Source organism: Trachurus trachurus (assembly GCF_905171665.1).
Source record: "Trachurus trachurus genome assembly, chromosome: 17".
Lineage (NCBI taxonomy): Eukaryota > Metazoa > Chordata > Actinopteri > Carangiformes > Carangidae > Trachurus > Trachurus trachurus.
This window is the reverse complement of record NC_139900.1, coordinates 22,042,702-22,070,700: the sequence shown is the minus strand read 5'-3', so window position 1 is coordinate 22,070,700 and position 27,999 is coordinate 22,042,702. Positions and strand designations below refer to the sequence as shown.

The window sequence follows — 27,999 nt, the reverse complement described above, 5'->3', positions numbered from 1 at the left end:
GCACGGTGCTGCTGTTGCTGGAAAGTTTGTATCACTCTTTGGTGTCTCGGTGGAGGTATCTCTCGATAATGTCGCATTCTGGGGCGGACGGGCTGTGTCTGAAGCCCCGGTGGTGATACGGAGACGGGGCAGCAGGGCGGACATGGCCGTTACAGTCGGTTGGTGCTTCAGAGCTGTCGTGCCGCGGGTCTGGGGTCAGTTTGTACCGGAGCTGAATGGAGTTTGTGCCGTCGGACACTGCGTACTGGCCTAGATCACCTCCAGCAGCACCGACCACCACTCCACCGCCACCGGAGAGGCTGTAACACGATGCTCCCGCATTAACCCAAGGACATTTCTCCTCTTGTTTTACTGCCTGGATTGGCTTTATCACAACCACCGACCAACATGTCTGACCAAAACTACTATTGGACCGTGTTGCCGAGCTACAAAACTAGTTTTGTGACCGGGGCCATGATGAAACGTTCAAAAAGGTAAAAAAAAAAAAAAAAAACCCAGCAACCACAAAACAACACAGCCCGTTTTGCTAGTATTTTTTTCCTGTATGTAGGCTACCTACAGACAAAAAAAGGCCCATTCCTGACTGAAACCGTGCCCGTCTGCTCAGCCTGTGGTTGTCATCAGCTCCCCGCAGAGCTGAGCCCTTCACTGTCTGACAAACACCAATTTGTTGAACGTTTCTGTCGAGCTGTTTGATTCGCAGCACGTAAACGCATCTCCCCCTCCCCACCGCCGTGCTTGGTAACATTATCAGCGTACAGCTTTGATTGATAATGTCACTGTGGTGTCTGCGATACCCTACAGTACATTACTGTCTCTCTCTGTGTATGTGTGTGTGTGTCTGCCACATCCGCCCTAGTTTTTGTTTCCGACGGAGAAACGTGGCCATTGTGGAGTGTATGTGTATGTGACTGTGGGCAGACTGCATTGTCTGCTGCCAGCTGTCGCATAAAACGACACTAAGTCCTGGTGGCGATCGATACACTGATGTGGTTAGTGGCACAGTAGTATTAGGATTATGCTTTTATCTGCGAGATAAAAAGTCATCAGCCAACACACACATAAGTGGAGCAGTAGCATTTGCATTTCATGTCCTGCAAGGACTCGGTGTGCCTTTGGTAGCCTACTCATTGAATGACCTTATCACATTTAATGACACTGGTATTGTGTTTGTCATAATCCTAATTTTTCCATAATGAACTGGTTTGCATTGGCCCTAGTATACAAAGCATCTGTTATAGCTGCTATCAGTGGCAATGACTGCAGCTGAGTTTGGACTGGAAAAAAACCTCAGTGTTTTCCATCTTTCCACTTTTTTTTTTCCATAGCTTGGGATCATGCATCAGCCATGTAAACCTATTAAACACGGTCTAGTTTGGAAGGGAGCACAGTGGATAAATGCATCCCCTTTTACCACCAGCAGAAATGAAACTGGCAGGCCAGCCAGGCCTGCATCTCAGTGGTCTATATTCACCATGCTACTTGCCTGGCTGCAACACACTCTACAAAACACTATTGTTAGTTTCAAAATATGAGCAGCCTTATCACTGCTAACTGTTGATAAAGCTCACACGTGATCATGGTGTGACACAGTGATACTTTAAGGCCTCTTTTGCCCAGGCTCTATAGTGTGAAAAGGGTCTGTTTATTTTCTGATAAGAATAAAATGGTGTGCACTCAATGGTGTCTTACGGAGCTTGAAGCTGTGTCCTAGACTAAAGCCAAAGTCGAGCACTTACAGCCTCTCTTTCTCTTGTTGCTGTCACTGCCACCGTATAGGTTGGGGGCCATATACTATGTGAATCTGCCTCAGCACCGACCCAGAAATGTCAGGCTCTGTTGTCATCTCAGGCCCTCAATTATTTTAGGTCACTGCCAGGGAGAAAGGGAGATCACATCGACATCACTGGGATGAAACAAAGAGCATGATGGGATTACACCCAGCTTTGTTTGGTTTTTCCTAAAGAAGCGCTCCAGTTTATTCTGAATTAAACCATAGGTGTACTGGGGCCTGGATGTGCCATATACTGTATATACAAACAAGGAAGTAGACACAATATTATTGGGACTAACTGCATCATAATTACACTGGCATCTATGTGGGTGAGTCACTGTCCAAAAAAAAAGCTACTTAGTATAATACATCAGCCATTAGGCTGCCAGTCACTACTTCGATATGTGATGTTTCAAGGGGAAGGTTTTGCTTTTAAAAGAGCTAAGAAGACCGACTGGTTTTATGTTGACGTAAAAAGTTGTCGGGTAACAATGAGGAACGGTGGTTGGAGGTTGAAACCACGACTTGCTCAAAACAACACAAGTAACCAGCCTCAAAAATAACTGCAGATCTGAACCAGCTCCTCTTTTGACACCGTCTTAATCAACATTGTGTGTCATGAGCTTTGACATGTTCATCTTAGGCAGAGCCGATGTATTATAAAGGAAGAGCATGTGTCCAACGTTCCATCAACTGCTGAACCTTTGAGTCAGTGCTGTGGAAAAACAATCTGCTCATTGATTATCTGACGTATGGATCAGTTTGTGTTGTCTATGCTTGGATAAAGACTGTGTTCATCCATGTAAATGGATCTGTAATTTTACAGACGTTATACTATGACCTGCACAGTTATGTCACAGGAGTCATATGGCCCCTTATTTCTCAGAATAGTTGTGTAATAACTAGCCAAGGCTGTTTTATAGGATCCAGCACTCAAGGCAATTATTCCTCCAGATGTTTCCCATATTCTCACATGGAAATTGCTGCAGATACACTAGACATCATTGTATCATCACTGATACTTGTCATGTAATACCGAGGCACGTAATTTATCCTTATTACTTATATTATCTTTGGTCTTTCCATTGTTGTGTATAAATGTATGCACACACAACATTACCGTTGCCACAGTTATCAGTGTTTTCCTTTTGTGCAATCAACAACTTTAGGTGATGTTTACTGCACTGATAAAAGACTGATACACAGCATGTGCCTCTGGGTGATTGTGTTTGTAATTGCATTGCATAAGCAGTTTTTTTTAACCTCTTCTGTTTGTTTTCCATTCCACACAGTTCCCGTAACAACAAGAGAAGGAGTTTGGCGGTCGGGACCCCGTCGCCCACGCTCTCACGACCGCTCTCACCTCTCCCGCTTGCCACAGGTACTTGTTGTGTGTTGTTTTCTGTTGCGTGCCTGTCGGGCTTACAGTAGTGCGTGATATTGTTTGGCGATCAGAGAGGATGATGTTCATTGGTCGTTAGGCTACACCGTACACAGACATGATCACATCTCTAAAACGGGGTGAATGAGGTCAGTCCGATGAGGTGAATGGCTCCATCTGTGACAGGAGGAGAAATTGCGTTTTGCCTTCAGCCTTGTGTTTGTTTTGATCCTGTATGTCACAAGACTGGCACTGCCTTCCCTCTGGTGCTCAGTAAGTTTTTAATTGCTGTTGGATTATAATGTGCCCACAGTATAGTGCATAAGGCTCAATGGTTTTCCTCCACATGATGATGTTTTTCATGTAGCTTCCTCCTGGCTATTCATTCCTCGATCCAGCTGCCTGATAGGGAAAGTCATTCATTCTCTGATGCTTTCTCATCCATTTAAAAAAAATGTGATTAAGGGTGTGACTTTGACATGAAAACCCCTTAGTGACCCTTTTATGTAGTGTGGTTTGCCCAGAAGACCTGGCAGAACCTATACTAACATCTGAGATTGCTACGCACTCGCAGAAGAAGTTATGTAGCGTGGTGTGATCAACAACAGCACTCCCTCCTGTCTCCTGAAACTGAGATTCTTTCATTAGGCCTGGGAGAGGTCTAGTTATTCTCCATTATGGGTATGTTACTGTAATTAAGACTGATAGCTTCAGGCTGAAGTGAAAGAGGGTGGTCATGTAAAACAACAGTGCAACCAGTCAAATGATTCAAGACACAAGCAGCCATATTCATAGTTTGTTACAGTTTCTGATCATTTTAAAGTTCTTCACAGCTTGTTTGTGTTTCTGTTTCTTCAGCTGGCAGCAGCCCATCAGAAAGCCCCAGAAATGTCTCTGCTAGCACCTCTGCCAACTTCCAGTTTGCCCGCAGGTGAGAATTAACTCCAATTCTTTTTAATATGGGTTTGGTCTGAGGAATTTAAACTCAGCCAGATTACTACAGAAGTACTTTCCCGAAGCCAATGTATAAACTAGGAAATGAATAAAACTTTTGTATAATTCAGAAATTAAATAAAAAAAAAACTGCATACAGCTGCACTTCAAAACATGAGAAATAAATGCCAGAAGAAATAGATTGCCACTAATAACCTCTTCAACAGTAGCAACCAGAATCTGTACTGAGAGTAAGAGATAGTAAAGCTTTTTCCCTAGCAGGGAAAAAGCTTGACTATCCAAGCAGAAATAAGAACTTAAACAGACCAAGACTTTGTTCTCTTATTTTAAACTTATCCATTTGAATGAAGGCACAAAAATAACTAAATAAAGATTTTTTTTAAATTTTTTTACATTTTTTTTTTTTTTTTTTACATTTTTTGGAAGTAGGTTGAGGTGCCTTAATAATAGACATGCCTTGGCTTGTTCCCTTTCGCCCTTGTAGTGAAAATGAGGCAATGGACAAGCAAGTCCAACCAGCTGAAAGGCCCCAGGGCCACTAGCTGGACATGCATCTTGGCATTTGTCAGGCCAATTAAGGCGGCAAGTCATTGCATACACTCATTAGTCAGGACTCCTGTGATTATGGAGGGAAAGTTGCCGAGCTTGTCCTCTCACCACGCTGCTCGCAACGCCCTATAGATTCACTGTGATTCAGAGGAACAGTCGATAGCTGCTGGCATCCCGGTCAGGTAGCAGAAGGAAAATGGTGTGTTGTCAACCTGCAAGCAGAAAGATCACTGGATAAAAACAGCAGCGTGTCGGCTAATTGTGAAGGACATAGTCACAAGTACACAGACATACACAGACGCCTCATGAATATGCTGCTTCTATCTCAATGAATGTACTTGAAACGTATGTGTGCTCATCTGAACTATCATGTATGAATTAGCCTTTAATGTTGCAGTCACAGTGCAGTATAGCATACTGCACCATAAGCGCAGGGATGGAGAAGGGATGCCTCCTGATAGAATTGCCGAGCACACGGCCTGCATGACTCATCTAAATTTATTGAGACTTTTTAAGCTGCCAGTGTGCAGACAGATGCTGTGACTGCACTTTTGAGAACTCCACTGGGTTTATTTGTTATTCACACAAGCTGTATCGCCCTGCTGCTTGTGCAATTATTTCTTCATGTAAACATGGAATAGCCAGGCACACAATATCTGGCGTCCATGCAAAGAATAATAATAATAATAAAAAAAAGTAATTTAATGCAAATGAAGGAAAATAATGTGGTCAGGATCTCTCCCAAGGGTGAGGCATAAATGTTCAGTTGCAGCTCCCTCTTCACCATTAAAAGATGCTTTTTTTAACCTTGGGGAATGAAGATTGCCAACACTTTGGCCGACGATAGTTTTTTCTCGTTTCCACCACAGGCATTGATTCCAACATCGATTTAAAACCCTGTTTTTAATCTTAACCTCTATCCTCTTTACCCTTGATGCGCCGTAATACAACAAGCTATCCGATAGAGCCCAGATGAGGGAAATATACATGTCTCACTGATCCACAGATCTCAGAGCAGAACCATCCAATTTCATTGTGTCACCTCTGATTTAGCTATATGTCCCCAAGAGCTGGTTACTGTGAGAAAACATTTGACCATCCTTGTCACCACAGATTGAATCAGTGAAAGAAACTGGGCCACATCCCCAGAGTGCCATATTGGATGGAAAAGTAGAAGGGCAACGGCAATAGGGCCACTGTTACAAGTGGAAATTTAACACATAAAGGTTGAGGTTTTCTATGTCTACTGGTGGTCTAGCTGGATGTTTCATGTGTCTGCACTGTGTAGGGGCTTATTTTGTTTGTGTGTGTGTAATGAGTCACAAGCTACGTGTCTGTGGGTGTCAGTGCTGCTGTTTGATAGCAGCTTGGCAGGTGCAGCAGCAGGAGCAGCAGCAGACCGCCACTGGCTCAGAGTTGTGTGACAGAAAAAAAAAATCCAGGACTGTGACTGACGGCCAGACTTACTCCGTCACTGTAATTAAACACTGTGTTTTTCTGTCTTACTTTGCATCTTACCCTGCCCCTCTTCCTCTCTGTATCTCTCTGTTTCCTTCCCCATATATGTCTTCCTCCTTTTACATTTGTGAAGCCAACTGGCCCGCACTGAAAGGTAAGAAAATGACAAACTCTCCCATGCATCAAACTTGCATGCAAAGATTTTTTTGTTTGTTTTTGTTAGAATGAGATTTCCAGATATGAATAGCTGAAACTGAAGATCCGAGTGAGTCATCAGGACATATAGGATTTCTGCACAATAGAAAGCAACCGCTGAGCAGGGTGTCTCACTGTTTTGTCTCTGCAGAGCGGATGGGCGAAGGTGGTCCGTGGCGTCGGTTCCCTCGTCTGGATACTGCACCAATGCACCCAGTTCATCAGTATCTGTAAGCTGAGTCTGTTCTCATGTATCGGTGTCTCCCTCATCTCTTGTCTCCCTGTAACCACCATTCTCTGTAATGCCTGTCTCTCTTTCCTCTCTTACGTATTCAGCATCTCTCCAGACCGGTGCCATGGGAGCATTCAGCTTCCTGTGTTACTTAAACTTACTGTATCAATTAGTTTACAGTGTGGTGTCTTGTTAACTCGCAGTGCTGACAGAATGAAGTGTAAATACCATGATGTTACTGATCTGACAAAGAAAACAAATCGCCCGTAAATGGTGGTTGATTTATATTAGACCACCTTTTGAGTGAATCGTTTTAGAAAAGTGCTCTGCATCTGGACCACGTTAGATAAAGAGTGAAAGTACGTACTGTACAACTCAAGGTGAAGGACAGGGACCATATTTATAAACTAAAGCAATTCTAAGGCGGTGCTTCACTTACAGTCTCTCACCCCCTGTAGAATTAAAATGCACTGTGAGGAGTTTGTAAGGATCTTTACACATACACAACGAGGCTCTATTCTTTACATTTGGCTTGATGCCAATATGAATAGAGTTGAGACTGAGATTAAGTGCCGAGTGCTTATTATGTTACTTGAAGTAGGTGTTTTGGGAGCCCTCCCAGTATGCACAGGGGCAATATATTTGTTGGCATTCTTCTTTGTTACAAGTGTTGTTTTGTTGCTCCACAATATTTCCACTATTTCTGCACTTTAATTCCGGTTAAGTTATCAGTTATTATCCATGAACTTGTTAAGACGACTGGTGACATTGGTGAGTTTTTCCCTGCATTTTTATTTGCATATCCAGGTTTTAGAAATGCGACATCTGTCCGTTAAGCTACAATATGCAAATTTTGGAAATCAAGCAACCGCTGGCATAAGACTTGGAAGCAAAGTTGATTCACTCCACACACCCTCCTCCGTCTCTCTGTTCTCTTACGCTCCACCCACCCCCACCACCACCTACATCTTTGCTGTATTCGCTGTCTCAGCAAGCGCAGGATCTTGCTAGCCTGTCAGGCATGAATGTCTTCCAGCAGCTAATACCAGCTAGAAGCCAAGGTGTATGAAGAGGAGTAGATCAAACGTGTGTTCACATATTGATCGGCAGCTGTGAGCTTCCATGTCTGGCTTTGGCCTTCTCTGATTGGTTGGACGGGTGAGCCTCAAAAACTTCAGTGAGGAGGAGTATCTCTGCACCGCTGCAGGCTGTTTAAGGCCTGGATCGCAATCTCGACGGGGTCATCTGTGATGTGAGGCTTCTGACAGAAACGGGGTGTAGAGTATGTGTTCTGGCATAAATACAAGTGCCTCATATTGCTGATGATCCAGCGGATGACAAAGTGGATTATGCTGCAGGAGTGATTTGAAAAGTTTCATACTTTCATTCTGCCCTGAAAACTAGTTTCTGTCTGAATCACCCATGAATCTCAGCTGACCGCAGCCCCCCCTTCTGGGAAACAAACCGTGAAATTTTTCAAGTACAGGTGGTGACAGTTTTATTTACAAAAGATTTTCAATGGAGTGTTACCTAACATGAACCTTGTAGCACAGAGGAGCAGATGGAAAATACGACTGTCTGACAAACCATAGTGTCGGCAGCAGTTGATTTACACAAAACAGCTGACTGGAACTGGATGTTGAATCCTTTAATGACTCAGCCATGACAGGATACATCCAGTGATGATGCACCCCTCAATCATCGGCCTTTTCATCATGCTTTCCACTGCAGAGAGGAAATGGGAATGAATCCTCAGATGCCTTTCCCAGACTTTTCCTGGAATGAACCAAGAATGATTAATGATGCACAAAATGTGTATGTATGTGGAAATGAAGATATGTGGTGGTTAAATTCAAAAATACCTTTAGTTGGAGCTAAAAAGATTTAAAAGTTGTGAAGGCTCACAGTAAAGTTAATATTTTACCATGCGACCATCCTTATTAAATAAATGACTTCATACCAAAATGATTGAGTGATTTCCCTTCAGTCCCTTTAGACTGAGGGGAAAGTACAGGGATAACAAGTCTAATCGCTAAAATAACACAGACCTTGTTGAAATGCATGGTTTCTTTTCCCTGTGTGACATCACACATGAGAAGAGACTGGGCTCCTCTTTGGGGAAAAGGGAAACGAGTTGCCCAGCTACACCCATTAGTTATTTGTTGAGGGTTTCTGTGGTGATTATCTTGAGATTTTGCCTTCAAAGCCCTAACTGGAGCTGCAGTCGGTGGTAGAAAAACAATGCCCAGCTCCTCTGTCACGACTGTAATTTTGTACGGTCGACCACATGGCTTGGAGACGGTGAGGTCAGCCTTCCTCACACAATGCCCCTTTCAGGCTCGCTGTCAGTGAGGTCTTTATACTGCTCTCGCCCAGTCCTGACATGTCTCTAGTTTCCTCCTCAGGGTATCTTGCCACCCCCCCCCTTCCCCTTCCCCTTTTACCACTTATTCTCTGTCTCGTTCTTGCTCCATGCTTTCTTTCTGTTTCTTTTTCTCTCTGTTGTCCTTTCACTTTTTCCCTCTGTTAGCCTTTTCTCATTTGTGCTTCCTCTAGCGAAACACAAGGCCCCAGCCAGATGGGAGTTATTCTCATAAATTCCAGGCTGCATGTTACACATTTTGGCTTGGAAAGAGAAATCAAATGCATGCATGGCCAACGCAACAGCTGTCGGTCGGTCCCCTCTGCAGGGCATGCTGCAGCAGGAAAGACAAAAGTCCTGCTTCGGGGGACCAGAACACAAAATCTCACCAAGTCCCTTTTTTTAAAAGTAAAAATAGATTCATGATGTTTTACTTTACTGCAGTCTTTTTCAGCATGACCTTGTTGAGTGCTACATCTAATTCAGATCTATACTGGAACATGAGAGCCTTTAAGACTCAGAGTATTAACAGGATAATGAGTGAATCTGAGAGAACAGTGGTGCGCCTCTCTTATCAGAGGAAACCTTTTCAAGACAGGATGTTATATCATCAAAGCTGCAGAAGCAAAACCTGACACAGATACAAATGTGAAAATAAATGCAGACAAAAATGGGAAATAAGCAGTGTTTGATCATTCACCAGTTGTCTGTGTTTATCACATATTTCATATTAATTCTCCTTCTTCCTTCCCACTCTCCCTCTCTCTCCCCTGTGGACTTTTCCATCTCAGTCCTCTTCTTCCCAGGAGTTACTGCACCAGTTGCCCTTCCAGCCCACACAAGATGATCTCCACTTCCTGTTCAAACATTTCCGGAGTACGGAGAGTGTGGCGGATGAAGAAGGAGCACACGCCTCGCCCCCTGTCAGACTCCGCTCACGTAGTCTCAGGTAACTTACAGTGACTACACCGATCACAGTTACTGTATGCACTGTTTGCTTTTGTCACAAACATTTCCGTAACACAGTATGGCGCCCAAAGAACAGATGATCTGATAGATTAGATTAGTTTGATTTGAGTAGGTGGAAGCCACAACTCTCCTGCCTAAGGTTTTAGTTTAGGCTCATCAATTTTTGAAAATGAATTACTTAAAGCAGATATCAGTGGAATGTTTTTGTTAATATAAGTCCTAAATAGTCCTATTTTCCGTCAGCAATCACTTACATGAAGTATTTCAGCCTAAACACGAGTCTCTCCGTCACTCTGCTCTGCTGTAACCCGAGGAGAAAATTTTCCTTGTGGGATACAAGTGTTATCCAATGAGGAGAGAGAACGGCATGAAGGGCTGTGTGTGCAGCCAAGGGATGCGCGTGAATGTGGTGACGTAGCACGAGGACCAATTGATGCCTGACAAGGGCGGGGGCTGCTAACTCATGGTGCGTTCAAAGAAACTCGTACTTTGTGTTTTTCCTTCCTGTGAAGTCATACCAGTTCGATCTGGTACGAGTTCACGGGTCGGAAGTTACGAGTGGCCGTTATAGGGAACTTTCACAGACAACAGGATGGTAAAAACACGAGCTACGGGTTACCTGGAACGCTACCAAGTCGTAGTTGTGACTTGAAGCTGTAACTTACGGTTTCAAAAGCCTGCCTTGAACGCAGCATTAGCCGAAACGGCCGTGAAGCTGATATCTGCTTTAATGTATTGCATATATCATAGCAAGGTTTAAAGTTGTGTAATTGCACTGTAACATAATTTCCTCTTTTTAAAAATGTGGTCTTGATGAACACTGAACATACAGTAGGTCAGGAGCTGCGCAAAGGAAAAATAAAACATCAAACCCCACACTTAGTTGCTACTGCTAATGTGGCTAAAATGCAGTCAAACACTATTGTGTTACTTGGGTTAGTAACATTAGCTAGTTAGAAAAGCTAGCCTTTCTAGTTCAAACAAATAATTTAAGCATGTTGCGTTAACAATACAATGATGATGAAAGGTTAAAAAAAAGTAATTCCTACCATTTGCATTTTCTTTCATAAACAAAGTTTCTCCTGTGTCAATTCTATGTGTGAATTTTCTCATGAGCAAACATTCACTTGTCATTGATTTGGCTCAGTTCAGGTATATATCTAAACAATAACTGCAGTGTGACCCTGCACTGCCATTGGAAAATTCTTCTCTGCTAATTAAATGCTAGCTGCTCAGTGCATATAAAACTTACCACCTCCAGAGGTGAAAAAATCATTTTATGAGAGACTAAAACAGCACTGCGTCAACTAAAACAGCCTGCAGTTAGCGTCAGTGTGCTACTTATTAGCAGAGCTGTAAATAGAAACATGAATAAGTAATGTACCATTTGGTAAGATTGGTGCTTGGCCTTGGATTGACAAAAGTAGGCCTAATGTTCCCTGGCAACTTTCATGTATGATTATAAATATTGAAACAGTGGCTTGGAGGATTTGAATATGGTGGAATAATTATTTAATGTGGTTCTGTAAAAAGCCTGCGTGCTGGTTACTGGTTCTTCGCTGGATTAGAATTGAGCATTTCCTCATCAAACGGGCCCTGTAAATAGCTCTGGTGGTGGACGGTTGTGAGGTTGCTGGAGTCTTTTATGAAAGGTTGCAGAGGGTGTTGGGCTCATCTTGATGTGGTTGTTTTTTCAGTGGCGTGTTCGTGCCTTTGCCACTCATTCACACATGCTCTAAACACACAAATAACACACACACACACACGCAGATAGAGTCTATAATGAGCCATACAGAGAAGCTTCTGGATGCTCTAGATACGTCTACTCTTACAGATATGCAGAAGTGTTGGTTTCTTATCTAAACGGAACAGGTTACAGTCATTACATCATTATGATTGACTAATCAACATAGATGTTTCTACATTAACTTAGATTTTTTTTTTAATGAATATCTATATAGTCACATTCAGATTTCTATGATAATGTGTGCCTATTAACTTTTTTAATTTGAATTACACTAAGTTATGCACAACTAAGCTATTTATACACCCAGCAAATAATTATTTCCTTTCAGGTGGTTTGTTAATGTGCTGGCTGGCTAATTGGTTGGTCACAGATCAAACATGAGATTCCACAAGCTGTAACAATTACACCAGAGAGAAACCCCCTCTGCTAAACTGTTGGACCGTGTAGCTTAGTAAATTAATGTAATTGACTTTTATAATGTTGTTAAAACACTTATAAGTTTTCCAGCATGTATTGACTATAGAAATTGATGACTGACAAGATTCCATGTTGCTCCAAAATAGCTCCAGAGGGTGTGTAAAGCATTTCTTATCGCCCTTCAAATATTTCTCAAGGGGTTAATGGCTGCTAATGCCCTCAAGTAAAACCTCACTGCATGTGCAACTGTTGTGGTTACCCAGAAATAGTAAAGTACTTGTCACATGTTGATATTGTTATTTGTAGTATGTGATGTATAGGGGCACACACAGTTGTTATTTTTACCATTTGCGATGACAGTTCATTGATTTGTAATGTGTATGGACAGTTTAAAAGGAGCCCTCTCGTAACTGAAGCCCTGTGCACACAACAGATGTGGTCATGGATACTGCAGATGAGAACCTGATCTGAATCACATCAGTGTCGTTTTCAAACATGCTGTGTTTACGACTCGGGGTGGCAATAAACACTTTCGGTTGTAATTTACACCTAAGAAATTCATGGATGTTGCGTAGCTATAACAGAATTTTTATGATTAACACTATTTCACAGCTACAGTGTATTACTGTTGATTTTAGATAACCAGTTACTTGACTTGCAACATGCCTCTCTAATATGAGTCTCCTCCTTCTATTATCACTCAATCCCCTGATCGGTATACAAATGACATCCCTTATTGATACATGATTCGAATTTAGCATCCATCACTGCAGAAATATTTTATGGTATTCATCGTTGCATAGAATTTCTGATCTGTTTTTCTGTTCCTCTCATTCGCCTCTGCTCATCCAGCCCTGGGCGGACCTGTGGAACATTTGACAATGAGATTGTCATGATGAATCATGTCTACAAAGAACGCTTTCCCAAGGTATAGTCTGTGCTATTCTGGCATTTTTTTCTTGCCCCCTCTCTCTCTGATCTGTATTTAGCAAGCATCTTTTAGATATAAAATGAAGATCTACAAATGTCTGCACTGGGTGTTTTTATTTTACACTTGGAAACCAGGACAGGAGATTTTGCTCATGGCAAAGTCAAAAACATAAACCACTCACCAATGGGATTTAGAGAAATTGTTACTACAATACTGCTGTCAGCGTTTTAAATGAAGTCTTCCATCTTGGTTGTTTCCCAGGCGACAGCCCAGATGGAGGGTCGGCTGCTTGACATCATTGCAGAGTGTTCCCCAGGCACTGCTCTGCCCCTGGCCGATGGTGTGCTTGGATTCATTCAGCACCAGCTGGTGGAGCTCGCCAGAGACTGTCTGGACAAGTCCCAGAAAGGCCTGGTCACCTCCAGGTACTTTGTGGAGCTACAGGAGAAGCTGGAGAAGTTGCTGCATGAGGTGGGTGTCTCAATAAATGTTTTGCATCTCACTTTTACAAAACATACTCATAATTCTGTTCACTCTGTTCTATTCATAGTTATTGAGCCAAGTTTATTCCTTCTAATTTGGTAGTAGTGGATTTCAATAGCACCGACCGTCCTCTGGAACATTGCATGCTCATCTGTAGCTGCACCGGGAACATTGAATTGAAATTGCATGTTTGACTGGTTCTAGTTCATTGGCAAGTAATGGCATTGTCATTTTGTACTGCTTCATAGATCTGTGTGGTGGTATAGCGTTTGATTATGTAATGATTTATTATGTAACGTTTCCACCAACAATTTTACTGCAGCAAATGCTGCCTCCTGTAAAATAGATTACTGCTTCGGCTGCAGACTGAGACTGAGAGTGACTTTTCTCTGTTAACTCAGAAAATTGGATAATTTAACATTAAGTAAGTTGAGTTCATTGATAGCAGTGCTACAGTCGCCACAACCAATCCAGTTCTTTTTCTGTTTTCATCCAGTATCCTAGTAGAGCCGTTTACTATAGGGTTCAACTGGGATAGCTATTTTTTTGTCTATAATTTCCACTAAACCACACTTCTGTAATTATGTTTCGTCTTGGCTCAGAAATAATTTCCCATCTAAGAAACAGTTTATTTTAAGCAAATAGTCCCTCATGGTCACATGTTAAAATGTTTTAATTTGCCTCAGAGCTTATGAGTTCTCTGGATTTATAGGCACTGTCTCAGAGTGGAACCATAAAATCTAAACAGGTTTGACATGGAGCCAGTTACAGATTATCATCTGATAAACCTGATCTTTGACTGACATCAGTCTTCCACGACCTTTGCAGCTCACATTGGGAACCTGCTGTTTGACCAAGGCAAGGCAATGCTATACCCCTTTCCCACTGGGCAGACTCGGCTCATTTTGGTCAATGGGAAAGGGGCCAAATGCCGATTGTTAGCGGGTCGACCCGCGTTTAAAAAACCCACGTCGACCCACTAATTTTAGTGGGAAAACGGCTATTGACTAAGATATGGAGACAATGAGAGTTAATAAAAGTGTACTCACTAGTGTTTTCAACTATTTATTAATCTGACAAGGCACCGAGCAGAAACAACCATCGGCACAATATGTCTAAACGCCAGCCACAGTTCCTTGAATCAACAACAGATAATGTAAGAAGATAAAACGGATGCTAAAAATACTGTCAGCCGGAGCAAAGTGCAGACAGCCTCCGTGGGTGAGCTGTGCTGCCTAATGGTTATGTGCCAATTGGATTAAGTTACAGTAACAATCCATCATCCTTTGTACTTTTCCTGATCAGGCATATGAGCGTTCAGAGAGCGAGGAGGTGCCCATCATCACCAAACTGGTCAAGAAGATTCTCATCATCATTTCCAGGCCTGCCCGACTCCTGGAGTGTCTGGTAAGAATCATTTGTAGACAAAGTAGGGGTTATATGTGAGAGGGTAATATCAACATTATGTTTATCAGCTTAGAGCATTAACACACGCTGTGCTCCCTCAAGTGCAGGTAAGACAGGTGACTAACATACGTTGATGATATGTTGTAGTAATGATTGGTGGTTTTTGCAGTAATAATTACAGAGTTGGCGTTGGAGTAAGCCAAGAGCAAGTTTGACAGTTTGAGTAAGGCTTGTTCTCAGTTGTAGTTCTTGTTGATACTTTGATATGGGCGGTAGCTGATTATTCAAGTTTCACTGCTTTAAAATTAGCCCAGTTATTTGCCCCAGTTAGTTGTTCCAATTATCCAAGACAAACATACTGCGCTTTCTTCAGCCTTACCTTGCCTATCATGATGTTTGTTGCAATAACATTCATTTTGCATGGTACACATGATCTTGTTTACTTTATTGAATCATACTAGAAAAATGGTGTTCCAGATGTTGCAACATGTGTTTCCTGTTTGATTCCTGGTGCATAGTTTGCTATTGAATTATTTCCTGTTTAACACTTTCCTGCACTCTCTTAGAAGTTGGTTTGTTTTTGCAAAAACAAAAACAATCCAAGTAATGTAATGAACAAAAATGCAATGAAATCACAACGTTTTATTTTTCCTCTGCAGGAGTTTGATCCAGAGGAGTTTTACCAGCGTCTGGAAGTTGCAGAGGGTCAAGCCAAAGTGGGCCACGGCATCAAGACTGATATTCCCAGATACATCATCAGCCAACTCGGCCTCACCAGGGATCCTCTGGAAGGTGACTTATTTATATGTTTTAGTATTTGTCTAGTCCATCTATTTAGGCACCATTTTATGTATTCTTTTTATTTATTAGTTGAATTTCACTACATGTTTTTGTGCCAGAAGTGAGATATCATTGTTTCAATGATTTCTTTTAGAGAATTACCTTATTATGTTGTTGTATTTTCTTCTTCTTAAAGTGTGTATTAGACAGCTATCTATTGTGATCTGTAGAATTAGACAATTAGAAATAGATAAATCAGTCTCAGTTGTTGCATTGCTGAGTGCATTCTGCTCCAGGGAAGCAGTCTTTGCTCCATTTGATGAAAACATCAAAGCATTTCCACTTCTTTTACTACTGAACTACTGGCTCTGCTTCCCACAGAGATATCCTGCTGAGAAGAGCCTCCTTCAAATGGATTCGATGCCATTTATCATTTAACTGAAATGGCACATTATAAATGACTCACATTAGAAAATCTGCCAACAAATATGCTGTGAATACAGTGACAGGTGTCTGAATTTGTTCATGAAGCATCATTAGCGAGTTAGTACCATTGCAGGCAGTTGAATAAACATTTGTTGTCATCACTGGAGCTTATGTAAGATGAGATCGATCTGCGTGTCTGATGCTGTTACAGAGATGGTCCATCTGGAGCAGACGAGCCCGAGCCACAGATCAGCCAGCAGAGAGTCTGATGACACCGGAGAGACGACACCCACACAGGTAGAACGATACTGACACTGACAAGTCAAGATGTCATTAATTGACTTTGGGTGTGACAAGATAACAGACAAGACATCATAAAGGCAGTGGAGGTTGTAGAACAAAACAACATTTGAGGAAGTTGATTGGATATATAAAGATTCAAGTGATGAATGCAGCACTTGTTTCTACAAGCAGACAAAAATCCTTCACATTATCACATTGAAGTCATGAAGTGTATGTAGTCATTCTTTTTAGCAGCAATGCAGCAGTTAAGTTTCTGTTATTTTCCATCCCTTATGCTTTTGGATGTGTGTGTGATTCAGAGCCGAGCAGCCTGCACCCCTCCTCGTAGGAAACCACTGGAGAGCGACTTCGAGACTATCAAGCTCATTAGCAATGGCGCCTATGGGTGAGTAAGACAGACTTCTTTGTTTGCAGTCGACTGACTCGGTCTCTTTGTGGACACCATTCCAATAAAAGCAGAAAAGAAACCAAAATGAGGATGTTTTTTTTTTACATAGCACTTTTATCTTTACGCTGAGAAATTTATGTGGGCAGTTTTATTTCAAGTCTGAACTGATGTGAAGCATTAAGCGATGTGGATGTTTCCTCATCCTTTCCCCAAGGAAATCTCTCAAATTACCTCCCTTCCGCACCTGTCACTTCCTAACTATGTTTGTTTGATCTGAAATATTCCTTATTTCTTCCCTTCATCCTCCCTCACAGGGCTGTATTTCTGGTGCGCCACAAGGAAACCCGTCAACGTTTTGCCATGAAGAAGATCAACCGACAGAACCTGATGCTTAGGAATCAGATCCAGCAGGTGTTTGTGGAGCGAGACATCCTAACTTTTGCTGAAAACCCATTTGTGGTTTCTATGTTCTGTTCCTTTGAGACTCGGAGGCACCTCTGCATGGTCATGGAGTACGTGGAAGGTAGGCTTGGTTTGGATGTTATAGTAGTAGTAGTAGTAGTAGTAGTAGTAGTCATTAATGTGTTAAGTCCTCCCGTTACTGGGACTGGGCTCTCGGAAACTATGAAATACAAATTGAATCTTGTTTTCTCCTTTTCTCACACTCAATAGGCGGGGATTGCGCAAACCTATTGAAGAACATTGGACCTCTGCCAGTGGACATGGCGCGAATGTATTTTGCAGAGACCGTCCTGGCGTTGGAGTACCTTCACAACTACGGCATCGTACACAGAGACCTCAAACCTGACAAGTGAGTCTCCGGCCAATCACCAAATGGAATAGTCCCACACATTTTTCATTCCTTCTCTCTTTCAGGCAGCGTCTAGTTTTCCTTAAAACTTTCATCGTCTTCAAACTTGCCATCATTTTTTTTTTAAACTCTGGCAGTCTTTCTGAAGTTGGAGCAGAATTTTCTGAGTCTTTCAATCTTTGATGTTTGTTACGACTGCCGTCGTTATCTGTTATCTCCAGCTGAGCAGTCGGCGGGGGGGGGGCAGAGCACGGCAGAAGACTCCTTTCCTCAACCCAACCAGCCACTTTTAGTTGTGTTGTTCTTTTGTAGGGGTGGACCGCCATTTCAGTTGCAAGTTTTCTCCTGTTTTTGTGGTTAGCCAGGGAGGGCAGTTTATGTTCTTTCCTTTTCTTTCCTTTGCAGGTCAGCTTGCCATTTTGAGTTAGTTTCCTCTTTTGTTTGTTATGTTGGCCTGGGTCCACCCTGAAGTCCTCTTATTTACTTATATCTACCTTACCTATTTTGTACAACAATAAATTATGAGTTATTTCACACTCGAATCATGGTGGCTGTTTTGAGTTCTGGGAAGAGAGTGTCTCGTATTCACGTTGCTCCTCAGAGACCCCTAGCTGGGGCGTAACAATGTTTTTTTCACTGCATCTGAGATTTACGATCTTTGGGCTTAGCATTTGATGTAACATTAAACATCTTTGTGTTTCCATCCTTTGTAGTTTGTTAATCACCTCCATGGGACACATCAAGCTGACGGACTTTGGACTGTCAAAGATTGGTCTGATGAACATGACCACCAACCTGTATGAAGGACACATTGAGAAAGACACCAGAGAGTTTATTGACAAACAGGTTTGTCTCTTCTCATCACGTCTCCTCTTCATCCTTTCTGTTGTGTTTGACATCCACTGACATCTGTTGTCCTCTGTACAGGTGTGTGGGACTCCAGAGTACATTGCTCCAGAAGTGATCCTGAGGCAAGGTTATGGAAAGCCTGTGGACTGGTGGGCCATGGGAATTATCCTCTATGAGTTCCTAGTGGGCTGTGTGCCTTTCTTTGGAGACACACCAGAACAGCTTTTTGGTCAGGTGGTTAATGGTAAGAGATCCTTACAATTATCGTTGCATTGTTATTGTTAACTTCTCTGCACAGGTTAAAACTTCTTGTTTATTTTTGCCTTCAGAAATGAACTTGTCACCTCCAGTTTCTGCATCGACAGATTTAAATCCTGTCACTAAATTGCTGCTATGTGCTACTTTGTCCAGATGACATCATCTGGCCAGACGGGGAGGATGCTCTGCCAGCTGATGCTCAGGACCTGATCACCAGACTGCTGAGACAGAGTCCTCTGGAGCGTCTGGGAACAGGTTGGTGGCAGCGTGACTGACGGTGGGTGGGCGGACAAGGCTCCGTTCAGTTAGAACCCGCTGGGTCCCACGTTTGCACAGCACTGTGACCATCTGCTGGCCAAGAGGTGGCACATGCAGAAGTTATCCTCACTGGTACCTTTATTGCCAGTGATGACATATTTTACTGTGGAAAAATGTTAAGTTTTCAAAGCACTTTGAGTGGCACTTTCAGCTCCAGTGTAATTTAAGTAGATGTAACTATTCTGCAGGCAGTTCAAGCCAATTCTGTAGTGGTGAGTGAATAACTGAATGATTTCAGTGATTTTTCCAAGCAGAAATGTTGAATATCAGATGACTTCATGTTCTCAATTGTGAGAATTGGCTGGTTTTCTTCTGCTTTAATAAACTGAGTCTTTCTTCAGAATAAAAAGGACATTTGTTGCCAGCAGATTTTGTACAACAGACCAGTAATTGAGCAAATAATTGTCAGATTAACAGTCAATAGATTGAAAGTTAGTCATAGCTTTAGAGAAAAACATTGCAGTCATTTTACTAATGTTACCAGGGGAGCCTCTCCTTACTCCTGGACGAGGAATAGTTGTAAACCAGATGTGACATGACAGTTATTTGCCTTGTTTCCTCTTCAGGTGGAACCACTGAAGTGAAGATGCATCTGTTCTTCCTGGGCCTGGACTGGAACGGGCTCCTGAGGCAGAAGGCTGAATTTATACCTCAGCTAGAGACAGAAGAGGACACCAGTTATTTTGACAGTATGATGATTTATTCATAAAAAAACACACACAGTGCACCCACAAAGCTAGACACACCTCAGAAGAGGCTGTCAGATATTTAGACTTTTTTTCTTCGGGGGGGGTGGCAACCTAATTTCACAGTGATGCCTCTTGGCAATTTAATTTCGGGAAAAACCAATTCCACCAATTTTACATTTTTTTTTAATGCGCTGTCATTGTGATCTCTGCAGCCCGATCAGAGCGATACTGTCATCTGGGCTCAGATGAAGACGATGAAACCAACGATGATGAATCCTCCTTGGAGTTGCGACAGTTCTCCTCCGTGGCTCATCGCTTCAACAAGGTATTTCTTCTTTATTATAGTATTAAAAGACATACTGCAGCTAATGCAAATAACGCTGATATAGAATACAAAATGAGTGTGATTATTTAGTAGATGCGCATCTATACAAAATTAGAGCAATGATTCACCACACTCTGCTTAACCTCTAGGTGTACAGCAGCACAGAGCACCTGTCCACCTCCACACCATCCAATCAGAGCCTGTCGTCATCGGAGCGAAGCCACAGCGAGGAGAAGGAGGAGCGGTGGGAGGGCAGGGGAGTCCTTTCCCCCGGCGATGGGCACAAACACTTGGCTAGTGGAGACAGGAGGGCAGATGGACACAGAGGGAGGTGAGAGCATGACACGCCAGAGAGAGTGATGTCCTTATTACGAGAGGAAATAAACTCAGTCCTCCCCCTTGCTTTGCTAGCCACATATTTTATGAAACATGTGAGACGGAAATGTAATATCCCCCTCTCTTCCCTGAAATACTCATGAACTACGTGATCTTTTGTCTCCGTTTGCAGTCTGCGTCCTCGCGCTTCGTCCAGTTCCTCCCAGTCGGAGCGCAGCGCCAGCCCACTGGTGATGAACAGCACCCAGAGCCTGGACATCATGCCTCGCTTCTCCATCGCTGCAGAGGAGGAGGGTAAGGCAGACTGACAAAATATTTTTTATTTAGCGTTCTCGCCCGTCATATCGCATTTGCAACGCCACTGCTGACACTCTTTGCCTCGTGGTCATAGATGGGATGGTTTCCAACCTGCGTCGCATCCGCCTCCGGAGCAACAGCACGGGCACCAGGCCATCGTTCAGGAGAGGGGCATCCCGACGTATCGCCCACCAGCTGGAGACCCCAGAGAAACCCAGGGCCCCAGCTGGCAAAGTCCCAAAGTCTGCCTCTGTCTCTGGCCTCTCTCTCATCATCACCCCAGGTAAACAGGTTGATAACAATCTGTACATTACATACAAAATACAAAGAACCACCATCTTGTCCCTTACATTGAAATGTGTATAAACTCAGTTGTTTCTCAAATGAATTGTCTTGTAGAGGGACAAATGTAATCTGATTACATTTGCAAAGACTATTTGTTTGTTTATAGTGCCCTCTACAGCCTGATCCTGTGTGATTTGCACAAGACACCATAAATACCAACACTGTCCTGATGATCACTCTCAAACTCATTCTTAGTGGAACAACTTCCCATTGGATGATTATGTGGCGACTTAGTAGAAGTAAATTAATCAAATACTAAAGAGTTTTCCGATTTGTATTTGTTTCTGCACATAAGTACTCAGCTGATAATGTTTCTAAACATCTTCCTTTCCTGTCCCAGACGACTCAGCAGGTCCTCCCACCAGCCCCAAATCTTCCTTGTCCCTGTCATCCAACCCCTCGTCCAGGGACTCGTCTCCCAGCCGCGACCTGTCCGTCAACATCAGCTGCCTCAGGCCTCCTGTGGTCATCCACAGCTCTGGGAAGAGGTTCGGCTTTGCACTGCGAGCTATCCGGGTCTACATGGGAGACAGTGATATCTACACTGTCCACCACATGGTCTGGGTATGTATCCTTATCTCAGGTTTAGCTGATGGCGTTCATCATGGATGGAAAATTCAATATGTAAATGTAGGATTGTAGTTACCAACACACAGTCAAAGGCTATAGAGACTTAATGATTGAATCAACTCTTGTGTTTTTTTGAATGAATTTGACTTATCTAATGCTCATGCTAGTGCATTAATGTGTTAGAATTTGTATTTGTATTTTTGAGTAAATAAACTGAAAAAACTGCTAATAATAAGTAGATGTAACATTGCCATAGTGATAACAGCCCTTTAGATGGTTGCTTGACCAGTAATGTGGATCTGATGTTGTGTGTCTTTGTGTTGACAGTGTGTTGAGGAGGGCAGTCCTGCACACGAGGCGGGACTGAGGGCTGGTGACCTCATCACTCACGTCAACGGGGAGTCTGTCCAGGGACTCGTCCACACTGAGGTGGTCGAGCTCCTGCTCAAGGTAAGAGAGCCCGTTAATGGGGATAATGCGTATTGGACTTTTATTTCCTGTTCACATACTGTATTATTTATTGAGGTACACATGTACAGATAACATCCACATATCTGTTTAGCATGGAAAAAGCTTGCTCTTAGGATACATTCTGACAATGATAACATGTCATTCTGTGGCTCTTCTCCTCAATAGATGTTTATATTAATTGTATTAATCTGCTTTAAACAGAGTGGCAATAAGGTGACCTTGCAGACAACTGCACTGGAGAACACTTCCATCAAGGTGGGCCCTGCCAGAAAGGCAAGCTACAAGGCCAAGATGGCCCGGCGCAGCAAGAAGAGCAAGAGGAAGGACGGGCAGGACAGGTACATGAGGGGAGACTGAAGACATTACTGTTTAACTTTTACAGCTGCATTGTGAAGCTTAATATTTGACTTTAATAAGACATAATTCATTTGGCATCATGACACAAAATGAAAACTCCAATTATCAAAAAATATAATTGAACTGATCAGGAGTTGTTCTTTAGGTGGACTATGGATTAAGGTGCAAAGTTTTTTTTGCTCAACGTGAGGTTTTATGTATTTACCATGTAAGTTAGCTTGAAAAGAGGTGAAGGAAAGAAAAGTGCCACAAACGATATAAACATCTGACACCTGTGTTTTTCTCTTGCAGCAGGCGACGTAGCATCTTGAAGAAGCTGTCTAAGCATACACCTGCTCCGCCCATGCAGAGCAGTCGTAGCTTCTCTTCAGGGTTCCACCAGTCATCTAGTGACAGCCTCTCTGGTTCCCCCACCCAGAGCCTCTCTCCCGGGCCTTCCACACCATGTCGCTCTCCTGCCCCTGACCACTCCGGAGGTAAGAGAGGACTCTTTTTATCATCCGAAGGTATTGCCTTGTGTGTATTTGTCGTTTCCCCCCCCCCAGAATGAACAATAACATTTTATCTCTCTCTCTTTCTCTCGTTGTGTCTCTTGTAGATTCGAGTTCCTCTCCTTGTTCCAGCTCCCCTAACTCGCCTGTACCACAGGCCCGCCCCAGTTCTCTACATGTTTTGGGTCGCTACACCAAAGCTGGTCGCTGCAAGTCCACCAGCAGTATTCCTCCTTCACCACTGGCCTGCATCCCACCCCCTCAGCCTCTCTCCCCCCAGTGCTCTCCATCCTGCCTCCTCAGCCACCCCAAGTCCCTACAGGGTTTCCATGGCAAAACATTGTCCCCTCCCACCATCGCCCGGCATTCTGTGCGCCCCCGCAGTGCAGAGCCGCCACGCTCGCCGCTCCTCAAGAGGGTCCAATCAGCAGAGAAGCTGACAGGAGACAAGACCACAGGGTACCACGCGGAAAGGAAGGCCTACAGCACCCGGCGCCACACCATGGAGGGGCCTCTGTCCGAGGGGGAGGGGCTGGAGGACATGGATGGGGACACGGCCACCGGGTTCGTGTGTGTCGGCGAGCACGGCCGTCAGGGGTTGTACATCGGAGGGCAGAGAGGCCACCAGGACGCAGCCGCCGGAGGCAGCGAGCACCATCGCTCCACCGTCTCGCCCCAACACCGCGGCGGCAACCACCACTCCAAAGAGGTGGTGGTGATGAGGAAGCTGGCTCTGTCGGAGCGCAGGGACTCCTTCAAGAAACAGGAGGCCGTGCAGGAAGTGTGTTTCGATGACTTGGAGGAGAGAGAGGCGACACCCAGCCCTACGATCCCCGTCATGCAGCCGAAGGCATTCAAGGCGTCCTGGCTCAACTCGGCCCAGGCAGAATCCAGCGTGAAGTTGGAGGGAAGAGGATCACAGGGTACAACATCACAGCAGAAAGCCAAGTCAAAAGACAAAGCAGGGTTTTAGTTTTCACTTTGCCAGGGATCACAGGTCAACAAAGAGAAGTGAAGTCTTGGACCTGTTACTGTACTTACATTTTGAAGGCCTTGCATGTTGTGTCCAGAAAACTGTGACCCAAGTCCCCCGAATCATCATAAGCAACTGCTAGAAGATGGAAGAACAATTTCAACTTGATGTTTCTCAGTAATATATGCATCCTGCTACACTGTTAACAGAATAACTGACTGCCAAACTGTGTTTACTTCCTAGTTGCTTGTTTTTTTTTTTCTCTCGGTTCTCAAATCACTGTGGCACCAGTAACTGATGTATTTTGTAAATACTTTTTGTTTTAAATGAAGAAACTTATTTATGACTTTGTATGCTCATCTTGTTTTTTTAGTTGTTAAAAATGCCTTGGATGCTTCAGCTGTTCTTATTTCAGGAATTGCACAAAAAGAAAAAGCGACGCAACAACTCTGAGTAGTTTTACAGCAGGTGCAGAATAGGGGAGGTCAATATCGTACCATGGTTCATTTTTATATACCGCAATGCCTGTCTAGAACTGGGTGATGATTTGTGTTCAGATTGAGTCGTTGAAAGAAAGCTATAGTGTCTCTCCTGCAACATATAATGTATTGTAAAATTTAACAAGATGTTCTGTGCTGCCTCAGAAGAAATGTAACATTTCATTTGTGGTGGTGAACATTTAGACTCATCAATCTTGAACACAGACATTGTATTAATATTTTAATGGATAAAATAACAACAACAACAGAAAAGTCTAGCGCTGTTGCCAAAGCATGGTTTAACCATAGGAACCATTTAAAAGAGGTACTGTAGTTGTACATAAAACAAAGCTTCATGCATGCATGGGCTTTACCTCCACTTGCTGTTTGTCCTGTAAAAGAATTAAATACAATTTTCAAAAAGCGCAAGTGCTGGCACTCTAGCAGCGGTTTAAACCATCACCTGATCAAAACACAGGTGCGTAGATGAAGCTTTGCGACTACCTTTGGAAACCAGGCTGCTGTATCTGTCTTCTAATTCCTTGTAGAGTCAAACCTCCGTCCAGCTCCTAACAAACGTAGTCTAGCTCAAGTGTTTGCACAAGTTGTCGTAGCCGTAGACAGTTAGATTTACACTCCAGGACGATCTCTTTCTCTGTGGGATTCAAACGTTGTACAGTGGATGCAACACACAAAACTGGCTCCATTGGCTGTTTAAAAAAAAAAAAAGTGTATTATGAATGAATGTTTACATTTTAGTGCAAATATGTGTGTGTGGACTTATCATGTTTTTTTTTTCTTTTGTTAAATTATTATGGGGAAAAAAAAGAATGACAGGGAGTGACATATTTCAAGCAGAAGCCCTGAATGGATGAAGGAATGAGTCGAGGTGATCTCCTTTTTGTTTTGTATATTTTGATAGGGAAACGGTCTTGTTGCAGTACTAATAACCTATGCTGTTGATGTATATTGCATAAACAATGGTGGACCTTATAGCAGCTGTAGGTGGTATCTTTTTGAAAGTGACCTTGTATGGGTAGATGGACTCAGAATGAATAATGTGTAATGCCACTTAAGCGGCATTGGTCTTAATCTCCTGTTGTGATCATCCTCAAATGATTGTGCATAGTTCACATCCCAATACAATTTCTACACGATTCACACATTTGAGGAAGTTTCTTTTTTTTATTTTATATTTGAGGTAATAATCTCGTTGGATGGGTCATGAATTATCACTGATTTGAGCTTTAAAGTGAGGGAGGACATATGAACATATGGGAATTGGTATTCATGTATGTATTCCTTAACTTTGTATCCTCACATTTTGAATTTGTTATTTTCATTCAGGAAGTGTTCCGATCAACCACCAAAAATGCTTTCAGTCCCAGTTCAGTGTGTCTTTTGTTCTCACACACATAGTGGAGGGAACTCTAATGTGGGAATTAATAAGCTTTGAGTAATGGTTATAGATTGTTCAGGTTAAACTAGAAGTTACACATTTGTTCATTGTACTTGAGGTAAAAACAAAACAACTTCTGTCTGTGTGGGATTTATCACTGAATTTCTGATGCAATATATACATCTTTGTATGTTCTTAGGATTTAATGTTTCTTCATGTTTGCATCATCACCAAACTGTCGTATCTGTATCTCTTCACCTGAAGTTGTATCCTCATGTTATACTTTTTTTTTTAAATCAGAGTTTGTTCTGTGGTTAGCAACATCAGTCCATACCAGCGGTTTACCACGCATCAAAATTAAGCATCACAAGGAACTCCTCATCTCTCTTTTTGCCTCTGTGTGTGTGTGTGTGTGTGTGATAAACTCCATGTCTTCACATGGGTGCTCAACTGTCATACGGTATATATTTACCACACTTGTTTTAGCGTGGTTGTGTGTTAGAAGTTGTTGCTCCCCACTCGACACCCCCCCTCCTTGTCACCCAATGACAAACTGGCCTTTGTGAAATTCTTACCATGTGGGTATCTGGTGCAGACTGGTGTGACATTGTCTGTTTTTCTATTGTCTTAACAGTGCTTGAAATAAATGAATTGCGGAGGACTGGAAAGTCCAAGACTACAAAGTGTTTTGTCATCTGTCCGTCATACAACATTATCAGGGATAGTTTCCACAATACTTGAAACCATAACAAATCACAATATTTGTTATACTGTATTGATCAAATTTGGCTCTTAACATTTAACTACACTGTAATAATTTATTCCACATAACAATACACTGGAAATACTCAATATAAAACTCGCTAAATATGATATCCAGGTTTTTACTGCATCTCTCTGTTGAAAATAAATAAACCATCCACGAAGTAAGATCTAGATATATATGAGTGGTTAGGTGATGAGGGACTTTAAACTTTGGATTGTGTTAAAAAAAAAAGAAAAAAAAAAGAGGGGAGGGGGGGCTGTTACTTAATATAAGAATTCATCCCTATGTAACCTAACATGGGATTAGACACGGATTTAACATGTGGTTGAGCAATTTAGCCCTTTCATATGAACCGGAGTCTCCGGGTTGGGAGAAGAGGAGAAGAAGAAGAAGAAGAGAAAAAAACAGCCTCAACAGCTTAACATCGTCAGGTTCAAATTTCCATCATGGGCCGAGGCCACTCGGTGACCCCTCACTAATCGTTCGGATTTTTCCGCTCGGCTTCGTCACTTTCCGCGCTCTTCATATTAGTTCCCACGCACTCTCCCTTCCCTGCGCCGTGCTGCTGAGCTGGAAAATGGCTGAGTGAGGGAGCAGGGAGTTAGGGACGGGGAAAAGAAAAGAAAGAGCGAGAGCGAGGAGGCGAAGTGAGAAGTGGACCGAGGGTTTAGCTACAAGTTCAGCGCACATCGAGGAGGTCTCGTCCGCACATACGGCGCCAGTGCCACACGGACCCTTGTTCTGCGACTTTGAACTGTTGAAAGCGTCGCAGCCAAAAAAGTGCGAAGAGTCAAGAAATATCCGCGGGTGAGTTTTTCCAAGTTATTGCACATTTCCAGTACAGCAAGGCAGCGGCAGCGGCAGCAGCAGCCACTGTACTGGAAAATGGTGGAAGTGCTGCAAGTGTGCTCTCCACACGCAGCCCCACGCTACTCACTTGTGTCCTACTTTTAAAGTTTAAACATGAGATTTTCCTCCTCGTGTTTGTTTTATACACGTTCAGCTCTGAACACACTGCACTAAAGTGTGTTTGTGTGTGTGTGTGTTTTCTGTCCGTGCAGCGTGTTGCTCGACGCTCGCGCTTGTCGACAGTTGACGTGTATCAAATGTTGAGTCCGTTAAGTTACTGTAACATGAACTTTAACATTTTCAAAGTTACTTTGGGCCTGCATTAGTTAAATACTTTTACAGTTTGTTGTGTATTCTTGGTATTAACGTGATAAAAAACGACTTTTACAAGCCCATCAAGTTGTCAAATGCATTTAAACCTCCAAGTTTGTTTTTGTTTTTGTTGTAGTTTACTCCTAATAGCCCCATACATAAAAAAAAGAAAGAAGGAGATGATATTTGTGATGTTTTTAGGATTCCAAAAGTTGCACTGGACCAGATTTTGTTGTGTCCCGGTGCACAACACTGGTATAGTATGTGGTGCACTATAATAGTGCCTTTACATTGAGTGCAGCCTGCAGGCGGCCGTGCAGTGCGGAGGCCTCACATAGCTGAGACCCT

At 42.9% G+C, this 27,999-nt stretch overlaps 1 protein-coding gene across 3 annotated transcripts; it reads left to right on the top strand.

Moving 5' to 3' along the window:
- Positions 1-22: 22 nt before the first annotated feature.
- On the top strand, positions 23-26,392 carry mast3a (microtubule associated serine/threonine kinase 3a). Of its 3 annotated transcripts, XM_083991659.1 has the most exons (27): positions 23-473; positions 3,067-3,155; positions 4,014-4,086; positions 6,250-6,270; positions 6,463-6,541; positions 9,697-9,854; positions 12,891-12,966; positions 13,231-13,440; positions 14,758-14,859; positions 15,519-15,651; positions 16,277-16,362; positions 16,668-16,753; positions 17,071-17,279; positions 17,429-17,567; positions 18,281-18,413; positions 18,495-18,660; positions 18,828-18,929; positions 19,559-19,681; positions 19,894-20,006; positions 20,156-20,337; positions 20,515-20,636; positions 20,734-20,922; positions 21,325-21,548; positions 21,882-22,004; positions 22,227-22,363; positions 22,674-22,858; positions 22,981-26,392. In XM_083991659.1, exons 1-27 carry the CDS (start codon positions 388-390, stop codon positions 23,844-23,846), a joined length of 4,212 nt encoding a protein of 1,403 aa, XP_083847785.1. In that variant the 5' UTR covers positions 23-387; the 3' UTR covers positions 23,847-26,392. The 3 variants fall into 3 exon arrangements, with proteins under 3 accessions (XP_083847785.1, XP_083847786.1, XP_083847787.1); XM_083991660.1 differs by lacking the exon at positions 6,250-6,270; XM_083991661.1 differs by lacking the exons at positions 23-473; positions 3,067-3,155; positions 4,014-4,086; ... (3 more) ...; positions 12,891-12,966; positions 13,231-13,440 and adding an exon at positions 14,530-14,608.
- Positions 26,393-27,999: the final 1,607 nt, after the last annotated feature.